This window comes from Leopardus geoffroyi, chromosome C2, assembly GCF_018350155.1.
Source record: "Leopardus geoffroyi isolate Oge1 chromosome C2, O.geoffroyi_Oge1_pat1.0, whole genome shotgun sequence".
Taxonomy (NCBI): Eukaryota; Metazoa; Chordata; class Mammalia; order Carnivora; family Felidae; genus Leopardus; species Leopardus geoffroyi.
Window position 1 is genome coordinate 55083082 of NC_059333.1, and position 16163 is coordinate 55099244.

General features: G+C 35.7%; 1 protein-coding gene across 9 annotated transcripts in view; it reads right to left on the reverse strand.

Moving 5' to 3' along the window:
* The window catches only part of CD47 (CD47 molecule), a 51115-nt gene that overhangs the window by 8758 nt on the left and 26194 nt on the right, over positions 1-16163 (reverse strand). For all 9 annotated transcript variants that reach the window (XR_006718307.1, XR_006718308.1, XR_006718306.1 and 6 more), the window contains 4 exons: positions 5639-5746; positions 4157-4249; positions 3034-3126; positions 2121-2213 (listed from right to left, as the gene is read on the reverse strand). Coding sequence is in view for 6 of the 9 variants with exons in the window: in XM_045501918.1 (XP_045357874.1) it covers positions 2121-2213; positions 3034-3126; positions 4157-4249; positions 5639-5746 (387 nt within the window). In the remaining 3 variants the exon portion in view is untranslated. The remainder of the gene's footprint in view (positions 1-2120; positions 2214-3033; positions 3127-4156; positions 4250-5638; positions 5747-16163) is intronic.

A 16163-nucleotide genomic window follows, 5' to 3' on the forward strand; every position in this document is an offset into this window, starting at 1 on the left:
GGAGATTTTAGTTAAGTATTTTGTTTATCTAACAAGCATTAACTAGATAGGGACAAAAGAATATGTAACAAAACTGAACTCAATGATCAGTCAGCAAAAGCTGCGGTTAAGAAACAAAGGTAAAGTTTCTTTGACGATATTATGTAAGCCATATGGAAAATTATTTGACTAACAATTCAAGGTTCAAATAATTTTTGAAACACAGTAAAGTTCACCTAAAGCAGAACACTGATTTTTTTTTTTTACTCTATTATTTGGCAACTTTTGATTATTTTTATTTATTTATTTATTTTTTTAACGTTTATTTATTTTTGAGACAGAGAGAGACAGAGCGTGAACAGGGGAGGGGCAGAGAGAGAGGGAGACACAGAATCGGAAACAGGCTCCAGGCTCTGAGCTGTCAGCACAGAGCCTGACGCGGGGCTCGAACTCACAGACCGTGAGATCATGACCTGAGCCGAAGTCAGACGCCCAACCGACCGAGCCACCCAGGTGCCCCAACTTTTGATTATTTTGACAAATTTTTAAGAGTCTGGTTTACTGCTTAAATAAAAACAACTTTTTTAAAGGGATACTAATGTAAACCAATTGTAGGGAACATTTTTAGCTTAAATCAGACAACATACTACATAAAAGCATCTGCCTCTATGTATAAAAAATAAGAATTTATATAGACATCTGTTATTTGAAAATTGGCAGATTAAATATGAAATTCAAAAAAATTAGCTAATTCCAACTTACTAACCATTTATTTTAAAGGTAGTAAAAACAACATGGAAGGATCCAGAGTGTATAATGCTAAGTGAAATAAGTCAGTGAGAGAAAGACAAACACCATATGATTTCACTGATATGTGGAATTTAAGAAACAAAAACAAAGGAAAAAAGAGACAACAAAAATAAGATTCTTAATTATACAGAAGCGGTGGTTACCAGAGGGGAGGTGGGTGGGGGATGGGGGAAATAGGCAAAGGGAAGTAAAAAGGACACTCCTCATCATGAGCACTGAATAACATATAGAACTATTGAGTCATTAATATTGTGTACCTGAAACTAACATAACACTGTATGTTAATTATACTGGATTTTAAAAATAAATAAATAAATTCATTAATTAATTAAAAGGTAGCAAAAGCCTAAATTTTAAAGCTCCATGTTTTTATTATATTCGTTTCGTTGCTGTTGTTGTTTTGGGAGGTTTTATTTTATTTTATTTTATTTTATTGTATTTTTAATTTTATTGAAATCCAAGTTAGTTGACATATAGTGTATTAATGGTTTCAGGCATAGAATTTAATGATTCATCACTTATATATAACACCCAGTGCTCATCCCAACAGTGCCCTTCTTGGTACCCATCACCCATTTAGCTCATCTCCCCTATTCCCCTTCCCTCCAGCAACCTTCAGTTTGTTCCCTATATTTAAGAGTCTCTTAAGTAAAAACATTTTAAAGTCAAGTAAAGTCAAAAGACACTGTTCTTTTAACAAATGTGACAGATTTTGAATTTCAACCTGTCTACTTAAGGGAGCCAAAGTCTATAAACAATCTTCAAGAAGAGCAAGTAACAACTAGGTCTCTCATAGAAACAATGGGACAATTAAAAATCTTTTTCTATTAAAATGAATCTTTGCCCCACTTCAGGCTCTGTGCTGACAGCTTAGAGCCTGGAGCCTGTTTCAGATTCTGTGTCTCCCCCTCCCTCTGTCCCTGTCCTGCTCACACTCTGTCTCTTGTCTCTAAAAAAGTGGGTAAATGTTAAAAAAAAAAAAATTAAAAAAATAAAAAATAAACAAATATAAAACGAATCCTCAACATTCTCTCCTTTTAGCTAGTATAGTCTATACATTCTAAAACACAAAGCCATTTTTTAAAAAATAGTTTATAATCTAAAATTTTCATTAATTCATATTACTTCTACCCTCTTTCATTACCCCCAAATCATTCCAATTTTATTATTTAAGAAATACAGCTGCATTCATGATATATTCTCGTTTTTGGGAAAACTGATAAATTTCTTTAGTTAAACCGTAAGAGCCAATCAAAGCATTACATTCATTATATTTCAATTATATAACTGAAATTCTCGGCACAGGCTAACAAAAAATAAGATTGACTTACCAACAAGTTTCATATAAACTAATCCAAGTAATTCTGCTAGAGCTATAATACCCAAACCTGAAATCAGAAGAGGGCCGTTCACTGGGGTGCACTCTGTAAAAACAAGTGAGATTTTACATTAAAAATCTACATGAAATAAGTTATCTTTTAAAAAGAACAAACAACAATAAATCAAGTTTTAAGGAGAGTAATTCTTTTTCTAATTATTAAGAAACAAAAACTACCTACATATATTCATCATTATTAACTCAGTGAAATGCCTCCAAATTATTAAAAGACAAAAGATTTTGTTTGCATAACATGTGCCTTATCACATCAAGACTAATAGAAAATAGTGTGTAAAGCCTTAAGTTCCAACCAATTAGAGGCTGGTTATTTAAAAAATTCTCCCACAAATATAGGCACAGCAATTTGGCTGCTAGAATAATCAGCCCACAAGCCATATACAGCCAATATTCTCATGGCAATATGGAAAGCACTATTCTCAGTGGGGAAAAAATGAGAGTTAAAAAAAGAAAGCTCACAAAGCCCACAACACCAAATGCTGGCAAGGATGTGGAGCAACAGGAACTCTCATTCATTGCTGGTGGGAATGCAAAATGGCACAGCCACTTTGTAAGATAGGTTGGCAATTCGTTACAAGCTAAATATGTTCTTAACATAACAACCCAGGAATCACACTCCTTGGTATTTACTTAAATGGAGTTGAAAACTTATGTCCACACAAAAACACGCACATGGATGTTTATAGTAGCTTTATTCTTAATCATCAAAAACTGAAAGCAGCAGGATGTCCTTCAATAGGGGAATGGATGAATGGATAAAGAAGAAGAAGGAGAGGAGGAAGAAGAGCTCTGTCCAAGAGAAATCTGTAGTAAGAAAAACTGGGATGAGAGAAGAACGTAACCCTTACCTGAGACACAGAGGCTTAGTCCAACCACAGAGAGCACATAGCCCAGTACCTGAAGGATCAATATGGCGATGGTGAAGGAAGACATCCAAACACCTGAAGAAAGAAAAAGTGGGTTGAGAGCATTTAAGAAGCAATCATACCGACTTGTATTTTGTGCAATCAAAAATAATATCCAGTGACCATAGACTGACTCGGGATTTCCTTATGAGATGCTCGATTCTTTCCCAACGATCTAAATTTTGCCTTTTCACACAAGTAGTCTGTTCCAGAGTCACACGTTCAGCAGTCTTTTATTTTCACAGTGAGCTGAGCTGGACTGGTGCTTTTTACCCCAAACCTTAGAACAATGCTGCTTTTACCACATTTGTGCATTTTACAGTATGAATGGCTATTATGCGTGACTTCACCACATGCACATAAAATTACTCTAGCAAAGAGAACCATTATGCAAAACATGCTGCTGTAAACATCATAACCTCTGTCTCGTGTGCCTAGATCCGTGATTTTATAACAAATTAATAACTTTCCAATGTACACCAAGCCAGAGATAAGCTCAAAGACCGAGTTAAATGTGCAAATAGGAAAAAACAGACTGTAATAATAACAAAAATATGTTAGTGATTGACTCCAAAAATGCAGTGAAGATTATACCAATTACAATCTGGATACCTGCATCATCTTTTAAAACTACAATGTTGAGATTTGCCAATAACTAAAAAAGATATATTTCTATTTATAATTGATAACCCTAATTTGTAGAACTATTTTTTAAGACAGGCTTAGCAAAAGAGAAAGGGCATGTTTAATGTCTACTTATAACTTGAAAAAACTGAAATAAAAATATGAAGATAATCATTAAGAAATTATATAACATAATTTTAAAAATCCACTGGCTAGCATCAAATATATATGAAAATTACTTTTTATTAAATAATAGAATGCCCTGAAAACCTAAGCTAACCTTAAAATTAATCCACACAGGGAAAGTGTTACTAAGAACATAAGCCGACTTTTATTAAGTTGTGAAAAAAAGAAAAAAAGAAAATCATACAAGAAATATTTTAACCAAAAATGTTTTCAAAAAGAAAAAGGTAGACAAAGTCATGCTATAACACATACTTACCTATCATAAACACACAGTACTGAAGTAATATTAAAATCACTGTAGGAACCACAATTAAACCAAGTCCACAAGAATTCTTTGTTGAATATTCACCTGTTAATAAAAATAACATTAAAAATATTATCCTGTGTACTTCCTACTTTACAGGAAGTTAAAGTACTCAAAGTTACTAAGTGTATTAATCTCAATACTACTCTTACAAACTGCAAAAGGTTCAAAAATATATTTCTCCCAAAATTTCACACAAAACAACTATTTTTTAATTTTATTTTTTAATGTTTTATTTATTTTTGAGATAGAGAGAGACAGAGCGTGAGCAGGGTAAGGGCAGAGAGAGAGAGAGACACACAGAATCCAAAGCAGGCTGCAGGCTCTGAGCTGTCAGCACAGAGCCCAACGCAGGGCTTGAACTCACAAAACGTGAGATCATGACCTGAGCTGAAGTCAGGCGCTCAACCGACTGAGCCACCCAGGCACCCCACAACTATTTTTTTATTAAGACCAAACTTAAAACATCTACTAAATGTCAACATCTAAGTCTCAACATGTGGAAACCTTGACTTGGCTTTGCCTCAACTACCCACAGAATCCCAGTGAGAAACTTGGGAGTCCCTCTTACTATTCCCTTTACTTGCTGTGTTCAATCTGTCCCAAAGTCAAAACAGTTGTTCTTTCAAGTTATCTTCTCAACTCTTCTCGTCCTCCCGGTGTCCTAACTCCAGAGGCAAACAGAGCTGCCAAATTTATGTTCCTAAACAGTACACTGTACTGTATCTAGCTCCAAAGCCATGACAGATCCCTCCAGTCTGCACTGTGGGTCCCAGCTCATATCTGCCATCTTTCCACGTGCTGCACTCCCTTTCTTCCCCCTTCCACTCCCATCTTCCAAAAACAAGTGGTTTCAGATAGAATCGTTTCCTACACCCATCCCCATTTCCAGGTCTTGGCAAATGAAGTCTGCCTCTGCAGTGGGGTGAATGATGGCCCTAAAGATACATCCACCTCCAAATCCCTGGAGCCTGTGAATATTAACTTCTATGGCAAAAGAATATTACATTATATAGCAAAGGATGATTCAGTTAAGGATCCTGAAAGGAGTTTATCCTGGATTATCCAGGTGGGCCCTAAATGTAATGACAAGTGTCTCTGTAAGACAGGCAGAGAGAGATTTGACAAAGACACTACTGCGGCAGCAATGGAAATTATGGTGCCATAAGCCAAGGAGCTACAGAGTGCCAGCAAACATCAGAAGCCAGAAGAGGCAAAGAATGGTTTCTCCCCAAGAGCCTCAGGAGGGATTATGGTGTTGAGGACATCTTTAGTACAGCTTTATGGCCTCCAGAACTGTGAGAAAATTTCTACACTTTTAAGACACCCTCTTTGTGGTAATGTGTTACAACAGCCCTATGAGCACCCCCCCCCCCCGCCCCCCGGTCCTCATTTCCATCAATCCTGCCTCACTCATATAACTGTGTATCTTACCTGGGACAAAAAGAATGGCTCCAACAATGACAGCTATAGTGAGCACTAGTCCACCAACAAATAAAAGAATGGTTTTCTCCTTCATGAGACTGGATTTATATTTAAGCGCTTAAAAAAAAAAAAAAAAACACAAAGAATTACATGAACCCAATCACAAAAAGTAAAGCCATTTCTGTAACATATGAAATGCAGAGATAAACTGTAACTTACTGTAACTGAATAATCTTTGAGGAACAACTCCCTCCTATCATGCGAAGCTACCTCAAATCTTTTTCATAAGTCATTATCTAAATTATTGTCATGGCAGTATAAATATGGGTACTAAATTTAAAGGTGATGCTTTATTCCCCTATATTTAAAGAATGAAGGTATATACATCAGGCTTTCTAAATTAAGGCATTATTAACACTTTGGGCCAGATAACTCTGTTCCGTGTATTATACAATGTTTAGTATCCCTGGCTTCTACACACTCTATGCCATGAATGGCCCCCCAGTTGTGTCAATCAGAAATGTCTCCAGACATTGTCAAATGTCCCCTGAGGAACAAAACTGCCTCAGGTTTACAATTGATATACATACACTGTACATACACTGATGAGAAATAACTGGCTACTTAGTAAAATATAAAATTAGGAAAGCATTTGGAATTCTAGATTGTTTTGAAAAAGCAGAATAAACACTAGACACATCAGACCCTTTTGGTATCCTGAGGGTAAAACATGTTTACATTGTTCAATTAAAATAATTGTATAAAAATAAACTACGAATACTCAATAGCACTCATCATATGTGTTCCTGTTTTTGGTGCTAGCTCTATTGTCAAGTATCTAATAGCTTCCTTGAAAGAATATAATGGATAAGCCTAAAAATATTAGAGTTGCCCCCTGAAACAACACAGGTGTTGGGAGCACTGACCTCCCTCACCATCTGCAGTCCAAAATCCAAGTATAAAACTTTTGACTCCCCCAAAACTTCACCACTAATAGCCTATTGTTGACTAGAAGCCTCACTAATAACATAAACAGGCGATTAATACATATTTTGTATGTTAGGTGTATCATGTCCTGAATTATAAGAAAGTAAGCTACAGAAAAGGAAATATTAAGAAAATCATAAGGAAGGGAATATATATATATATATATATAGCATTGGACCATAAAAAATCCACATATAAGTGGACCCACAGAGTTCAAACCCATGTTGTTCAAGAGTTAACTGTATTTCTTTTGCTATATATTCATCTTTTGGGTTCTGTTTTGGCTAATATTAATTTTTCACCAAGAAAGTTGTTAAAGTAACCTAAAAGGAGGCTGAGTAGCAGAGTGTATGACAGAAATTCTGCTGTGTTTCATACACACAATATTTTCCATGCCATTAATCAATGGGTGACTGAACTGAGGTGAAGATTTTTTAAATGTTATATTTAGCATTTAATCTGCTTCAACTAAAATGACAAACTATAAATATATATATTTATACATTATTAATTATAAATGTTTATTTATAATTAAATATAATTTTAAAAACAACAAATAAACCCTTAAATGACCATAACAAAATCTATGTATAAGGTATTATAACCTAGGATTCCATTATAATCTATGGTTAAGATGTTAAGATACAATGCAGGCACCTGAAGATTTTTTAACTCCCTACCTATTTTAGGTTGTAATCATACTTTAGATTGTAACCTCAACTTTATTCTCTTCAGGGGGAGATGGAAGGCTAAGCAATAACCAGTCCTGAAGCTGAGTAATCAAATCCACGTTCATCAGAAAAGAGAATCAGTATGGCAAGTTACCCAAGATTTCATTTGACTCATCCAGCCTTGAAACTTACGTGACTATGATTCAATCATGTTCCTGACTTATTACAGGGCACCAGTGTTCACATCTTCCCTATTTTCTAGGCTCAAACACTGTTTAGGATGAAATTCCATGTATAGGTCACAAAAGGCACAAATATGGTTTAAAAAAAAAAAACTTTCTCTAGACATATGTCAGATTTCTGATTTAATCCCATGCATACTGTTATCTAAATAGAGCCTGAAAGTTCTGCAAAAGGGTTAGAAAATAGAAGTTGTGTTTCAAACGTACCTCACAATCAATCAAACATTTATGAGACTCTGGTTTAATTCAACACATAAAAGAGTTACTAAGATCACGTAGCAAGAATTCACCGCGGAGTACAGTACAAATTCATGCAAAGAGGCAGACATATCATTCTTAACAAAAATAAGAGTGTGAACCTCATATAAAATTCCACCTTTTCAGACTCAGAAGAGCTTTAGGAGAAAAATAATGCCAACAATAGTCACAAAAAATAAACCACCACTTTTCAAACCTTTGCATATAAATGCACTACATGTTCCAGATAGCTGTTGTTCCTGTTAATTAGTTCAACTACTACTTATTTTCAAGGATACTATCTTCTTCCTTAAATTAAGTAGCCATTTCTATCAAAAATATCAGTGGAGTCTACTTATGTAACCACAGGCAATGAAGGAGTTCATCTCTATATACCTTTAGTGAACCTATAAAAACAAATTCTTTGACTCATTTTCTTGCTCACGATGGTGCATATGCAGGTCCTACAGCAAGTATGGAGAAAGCACCTTGTTGCTAAGTCAGCTGTCAAAGTTTTCAGTGTAGCTAAAAAGTCAGGAATCTGATATAGATGTCAGAGAATCCAATAATCTCAAGGATCTTTTATTGGTGATTTTTTCTGGCCCTTTATTAAGTATAATTACTCTTATTTATCAAACCTATAAAAACTTTAAATGTATCAAAGAAAATAAATTCAAGTAATTTCCCACTTAGCATTATGATAAAAATGATACAATGTGCCTTTTTTTGTAATTCAAATCTAATAGACTTTATTTTCTTTTAATATTCTGACAATTTTGTTTCAAATTTTTATTTCAATTCTAGTTAGCCAATAGTGTAATATTGGTTTCAAAAGTAGAATTTAGTTATTCTTCACTTACAACACCTAATGCTCACCACAAGTATCCTCCTTAATGCCCCCTTGCCCATTTATAGCCCATCCCCCTGCCCACCTCCCTCCATCAATCCTCAGTTTGTTCTCTACAGTAAAGAGTCTCTTACGGCTTGTTTCCCTCTTTTTTTCCCTTCCCACGTGCTGTCTTGTTTTTTAAATCCCACATACAAGTAAAATCATATGGTATTTGTCTTTCTCTGATGACTTTCACTTAGTGTTAATACACTCTAGCGCCATCCACATTCTTGTAAATGGCAAGATTTCATTCCTTTTGATGGCTGAGTAATATTCCAGTGTGTGTGTGTGTCTGTGTGTATCCCACATCCTCTTTATCCATTCATTGGTCAATGGACATTTGGGCTCTTTCCATAGTTTGGCGATTGTTGATAGTGCTTCTATAAACACTGGGGTGCAAGTGTCCCTTTGAATCTGTATTTTTGTATCTTTTGGTTAAATACCTAATAGGGCAATTGCTGGGCTGTAGGGTAGCTCTATCTTTAACTTTCTGAGGAAACTCCATACTGTTTTCCAGAGTGGCTGCACCAGTTTGCATTCCCACCAACAGTTTAAGAGGGTTCTGCTTTCTCTGCATCCTTGCCAACATCTGTTGTTTCCTGTGCTAATTTTAGCCATTCTGACAAGTGTCAGGTGCTATTTCATTGTGGTTTTGATTTGTAGATCCCTGGTGATGAGCAATATTGAGCATCTTTTCATGTGTCTGTTAGCCATCTGGATGTCTTCTTTGGAAAAATGTCTTTTGAGGTCTTCTGCCCATTTCTTAATTGGATAATTTGTTTTTTGGGTGTTCATTGGATAAGTTCTTTGTAAATTTTGGATACTAACCCTTTATCAGCTATGCTGTTTGCAAATGTCTTCTCCCATTCCACAGAGTGCCTTTGAGTTTTGTTGATTGTTTCCTTTGCTGTGCAGAAGCTTTTTATCTTGAAGTCTCAATAGTTCATGTTTGCTTTTGTTTCCCTTGCCTCCAAAGATGTGTCCAGTAAGATGCTACGGCCAAGGTCAAAGATATTGTTGCCTGTTTTCTCCTTTAGGATTTTGATGGTTTCCTGGCTCACACTTAGGTCTTTCATCCATTTTGAATTTATTTTTGTGTATGGTGTGAGGAAGTGGTCCAGTTTCATTCTTCTGACCTTAACTGCAGGCTCTTATCAAACTTCCTGGTTGTTTAGCATAGATTTTTAAAATCTATGTAATTTTAAAAATCAGCACGTGTTAAAAGATTCTCCTCAGCTAAAAGTACTGAAATCAATACAAAAAATAAAATAAGACAATAACACTCCTTATGTTTTAAGACTTTATTTTTTTAGTATAGTTTTAGGTTTACAACAAAATGAAAGGAAGGTACAGAGAATTCCCATATATACCCTACCCCTAAACACGAGTGACCTTCCCCATTATCAACATTGTATCATATCAACAAATGTATCATCAAAATGGTAAATTTTCTACAAAGGATAAACCTATGTTGACACATCCTAATCATCCAAAGTCCCTAGTTTACCGTAGGGGTTCACTCTTGTTGTATGTTCTTGAGTTTATAGAAATGTATAATGACACCTATCCATCATTATATCGTACAGAGTAACTTCACTGCCCTAAAAATCCTGTGCTCTGGCCTATGCATTTCTCCTCCATCCCTAGCCCCTTCCCTGGCAATCACTCATCTTTTTATTATATCCACAATTGTGGCTCTTTCAGAGTGTCTTATAATTGGTATCATAAAGTATGCAGCCTTTTCAGATTGACTTCACTTAGTAATATGTATTTAAGTATCCCCCATGTCTTTTCATGGTAACTTGAGAGCTCATTTCTTTTTATTGTTGAATAATATCCATGTATGGATGTACCACAGTTTATCCACTCACCTGTTGTAGAACAGTAAAGCTGCCATAAATATCTGTGTGCCAGTTTCTGTGTGGACGTAAGTTTCCAACTCCACTTGGATAAATATCAAGGAGCACAACTGCCAGATTATATGGGAAGAACATGTTCAGATTTTAAAGAAACTGCCAAACTGTCCTCCAAGGTGGCTGTACCATTTTGCATTCCCATTAGCAATGTATGAGAGTTCCTGCTGCTCTACATCCTCATAAGCATTTGGTGTTGTCAGTATTTGTATTTTTAACAAAAACTTATAACCCTAATGCTGCCTGACAAAGGAGTACCAAATATATGGGGAGAACTATTATATTTTTGACAATAAATTAGGAATTCTAAAATTTTCCCCTTTTACATATTCTATAAAATAATTAAATATAGTCAGCTACTTCTCAGAAATGAGCGAGGCTGATTAATTTGTTTGTTTTAGAAATATTTACTATGTACCGACAATGTAGCAAGCCCTTTTCTTAGCTGAAATCCTATCAATGAAATCAAGGTACAAGTAGAAAATTATGCAACAATAATGGTGCACTTACCATGTGATAATCACTATTCTAAGTGCTGGCATTAAACAAAAAACCCAAATACTTCTGCCTCAAAGCCCTTACATTCTAGTGTGTGTGTGTGTGTGTGTGTGTGTGTGTGTGTACATGCGTGTGCACCTGTATGTGTGTGTTAGGGGTAAGGGAGAAGCGACTGATGGAATGTTATTCCCTGGCCTTCTTTCCCAGTTCAGTAAAAGGTGTGGGTCTCCTCTAGCCTAAGAAAACCCGTTTATGTATTTAATCTTCAAATTCAAATGTGAATAAAAAAATGACATGTCCCTCTAACCACCTGAAACAACAGCTAATGTCATGAATAGATAGTCCATTTAGGTTTTCTTGTCTCCTTGTGACTAACAGAAAGGACATACAAGAAAAAAATGCAGGCTGTGGTTGATAAAATATAGTGAAATTACCAGATCAACTTGGAGATCAAATAAAAGCTGTCACCCTAGTTTTCATGATATTCCAAACACAAGATTCAATATGCCCATACAGATCTACAAAGACCTCAGTCTATCCAACCAACAAACTCCCAAATCTATGAATGCGATATCGGCTCAAAGGCACGACATTTATATGTTTCCTTTACTGAGTGGTCAGTGAGTTAGTGGTCAGATAAGAAGGCTAACCAGCGAGACGTAATGCATACCAGATTAAGAATAAATCATAAAGGGAGACATGTCTGACTTCATTATTTTCTGACAACTTTAGGAGAGTAATTGTAAGATCTTTTTGGTATCTGTTCAGCTGCAAATCAATATTGTCTTTGATGCAGGATAAAACACATCCAATCACTTTGAAAGTAAAATTACAATTTCCAAATTTTTAATTATTTAATTAAATTACTACTTTACAAATGTTTAACGTACTCATAAAAAAAATAACAAAGGCTATGTGAATCTGGTGCTGGAGAAAACAGAATATGAATACCCATTATAAACTGATTACTTGCCAAAAGGCAAGTAAAGGATTTTATAATAAACTGCATGCACTATCCAACTGGCTTTGATGAAACAATTTGGTAAAAATGAATCCTGACTAAAAATCACATTCCTGGTCTATAGGACGCAGAAATAAAAAAGCCCAGGCACTGTACAGAAAGTACTTTGAATACAGAAGATTAAAGAAGAGGATGTCCAACACAGTAACTTCCTTTCCTTGGTTCCAAATGTTCCCTGATCTTATGGATGGTGCCATAACTTCAGAGTATATGCAGGAAGCTGGGATGCTTGAATTTGTAAAAAGTCGAAGGAATAACAATTACATTTCTACAAGAGTATACTGCCAAGCTACAGTTTTGTTCAGTTCTTCCTACAATAAAACCAGGGCATAAAAACATTTAATAACACAGTGTGATAATTATGTGGAAAGGACCAAGGGAAGGCACTCTAAGTCCAAGATTAGTGAATGAAATTCAAAGGAAACTTAATAACAAAGTCCTATTAATAGTATCCATCAACCAGGGCACAGAATGATTCTTTGTAATCGTATTTATTGTGCCGATATTTTACCTTCCTGGATAGAAATTTCCTGGAGCAAATTAGTATATATCCTCACTTCTTCAGAATGATTTTTCTGATCTACAAAGAAATCCCTTGTTCCATTATGTTATTTTTTTAGGTGTGTTCACGGTCTAACTACTTTCAATGTCAATAAAATAGTCCTAAAAATTGGATTCAAGGTCTTAATAGGATCTCAAAGCTGTTGTGGTAATTTTTTTCCTTGAATTTCGCAACAATGACTTCTACAGGAACATATAACCAAATACCTCTGAGCAGTAACCAAAACCTTTGTGGAGTAATTTTGAGCAAGGACTAGAAAGTTAGAAAAGGACATGAAAGATGCCCAGAATGCATGAATATGAAATAAATTACAGTGGTCCTCGCTTGGCTCAGTTTCAATATGCATGAATTTCAGTTGCCATGGTTTAAATAACACAAATGCTCCCAAATTACAGTAGAAATTTCAGTTATCACAATACCACAATAGATTAACTGAGTACTTGCATGAAGTGCAAACTTCACTGTTATCTCTTTAGTACACAAATCACCCTGTTAATATCAGATGTGTATCATGATCAGTGACCAATCATGTCACTTCTTTCAAAGACTGTTGGTGACTGCTCACTGAACACCTGTTATTCAGTTCATGCACAGACAGCAAAGCAGGTGTTATGTAACTTCCTTGTGCCCCAGTAATAAATCAGTGTGATACTTTATGATGGATTATCAAAGCAGGAAACAGGCAACAAAGATGAAAGAGTAAAGAAATATAAAGTGGTAATGTTGGAAGTGAAATTCGAATAAAATGTAAATGGCATCATAGAAGAAACAACTGGATGAGGGAATATCAAGAATACTGCCATTCAAGGGACTCTGGATATACAGTCAGAGAAACTCAGTAAAAGTGAACTTATTGGCATAAATGGGGACAGTGAGTAGGTTGTGACAAAAGGAACACAGATGTCCCAAGAGCGGTGACTCTGGCAAAAAACTTCACGTGAAAGAAATTGTGGGAGATATTGTGTAACCCTGTAAATGCAAAGGATAAAATGTTGGAAGCTGATCCCAACTTAAAAAGGAGTACGACAATTCACTGAGGCATAAAAAAGATGCCTGCTCTGTATTCAAAGTTCTATAATAAGAAGGAGGTAATAAGTCCAAATGTCCACGGATGGATGAATGGATAAAGAAGATGTGGTGTGTATGTGTATACATACACATACATATACACACACACACACACACACACACACACGCACACGCACACCATGGAGTATTACTCGGCAATCAAAAAGAATGAAATCCTGCCATTTGCAACTATGTGGATGAAACTAGAGGGTACTATGCTAAGCGAAAATAGTCAGAGACAGACAAATATCATATGACTTCACTCATATGAGGGCTTTAACATACAAAACAGATGAACATAAGGGAAGGGAAGCAAAAATACTATAAAAACAGGGAGGGGGACAAAACATAAGAGACTCTTAAATATGGAGAACAAACAGAGGGTTACTGGAGGGGTTGTGGGAGGGGGGATGGGCTAAATGTGTAAGGGGCATTAAGGAATCTACTCCCGAAATCATTGTTGCACTATATGCTAACTTGGATGCAAATTAAAAAAATAAAATAAAATAAATAAATGGTTAAAAAAAAAAAAAAGGAGGCAAGCACTGTTCCAACTACTCTTGATGAAACACTTTAATTCTCAATGTTTTTGATGTTTCAATTTACCGTCTACTAAGTATTACTTTTTTTCCTTTCCTACTAGTGTTATTACTGACAGTAAAAGTTTTAATGTTTTGACAAAAATGTTAAAGGTCGTGGAGCAATAGTAGTATTTTGCATTTATTTTAGATTGCTTTGCAAAGTTTCAGCTTACCTGGTCACGTTTATTGTCTCACAGTTTTGTGGAATGACTCCTTGTAAAAAGTTCAAAGGAAGGAAAAGTAAGAATGTACATGCCTAACTCAAAGAATTTCAGAATGTTAGTAAGTTCCCGATATGGAATTGAATCTTAACCCTACAGGAACCAGAGATTTTGGTGGATAACACTTGAAACCACTTATGAAACACCTAAATGATAGAAATTACCTGGTATGTTGTCAAAGACTAAGAAAGAAGAAACCTGGAAATCAAGCCAGTACCTTAATTGTCATTAAGGGAAACTGTCAAGCAGGAAACTGTAAGTTGGTATAGTTTTAGAAAAAAACACAAAGTGCCTCAAATATAATACTACTAGGGATTTGTGACTTTGGTTGAGACTCAGTGTTTGATTCTAGTAACCTCTAAGCTTGCTAAGCATTAAGATTCTGCTTAAAGGTTTATGAGTTAAAGATAAAGGCAAAGGTATTCAGGAACATTTCCCTGTGAGAAACCTTTGTCTTCAAAACATGGTCTAGGGCTCACCAAGTCCTGGCTTGGCTTCAGCAGTTTAAAAGTCTTCTCAGGCTTCTTCCTCAGTAGGATCAATCGCATCTTGAGATACAGTTCAAGATACATTTCTGGTAGAAAGTAACTCTTTCTCCTAAAAATGAAGGTACAACCTGTTCTTTACTACATGTTTAGCCTATGGGAAGTCCAAGTTTAATCTTGGGCTACCAAAAGACTGACATGCAGAACCAGAAAACCACTGAGAAAAACCTCCAGTGGTCAAATACAGACTATAAATGGTAATCTGAAACAGTTAAGGAGAACTAGCAATCTAGAAAGTGAAAGTCATGGGTCTGAGTTACTATTAATACTTCAGGGGCTACATGATACCACACTGTAAAAAACATATAACCAAGTGGCAAGTGAAAAACAGAGGGGCTCTCCTGTTTGGTGGAATCTCTAGGCCATAAATAGGAGGTCTCTTAGAAAGCATACCAAAGTAAAAGGTAGACTTAGATCCATAACTATCCCAAAAATGTGACAGAAGGCACAGAACATGCACACTTACATGTCTCCTCAACTGAAATGTGGGTGCTACAAAGCCAGGGGCAATATGCATTTCACTTCCACATCTCGAGCCTATAGCCCATGCCTAGCAATCAGTAGGCACCCTGTCAATAGACATTTGTTGAATAAATTAAAACAAAGTAGGTCTACATTCTGCTCTGTCAGTAATAGTTTCATCTACTCAGTATGTGTACCCACATATAGGTTCACTCTTCATGGAAAAAAAAAGTTCTCAAAGTAAGTTCAAGACACAGAGGCAGTATACTGCAGTGGTAAATAGCACTGGTTCAAATCCCAGTACTACCAGAGAACAGCTGGGGGATTGTGGCCAACTGCCTAACCTACCTGCACTTCCGTATTTTTCTACAAAATGGGAATAACAATGGTACCTACCCCCACAGAGTTCTTGTGAGATGAAAATGTGACTGCAGATGTGCTCCGCAGATCTATCATACAGAGCAAGAGTTCCACAAATAAATAGGTATTCTTATCATAAACACCTTTAAATGTGAGTCCAGACTGAGCAAATCAAATATGTAGGTCCTCCTCCACACATACACACACACCCCACATATACTTGTTCTAAGAAGAGCCTTAATAAAAAATTGCCATCAAAATATTTTCTTAGCTTAAT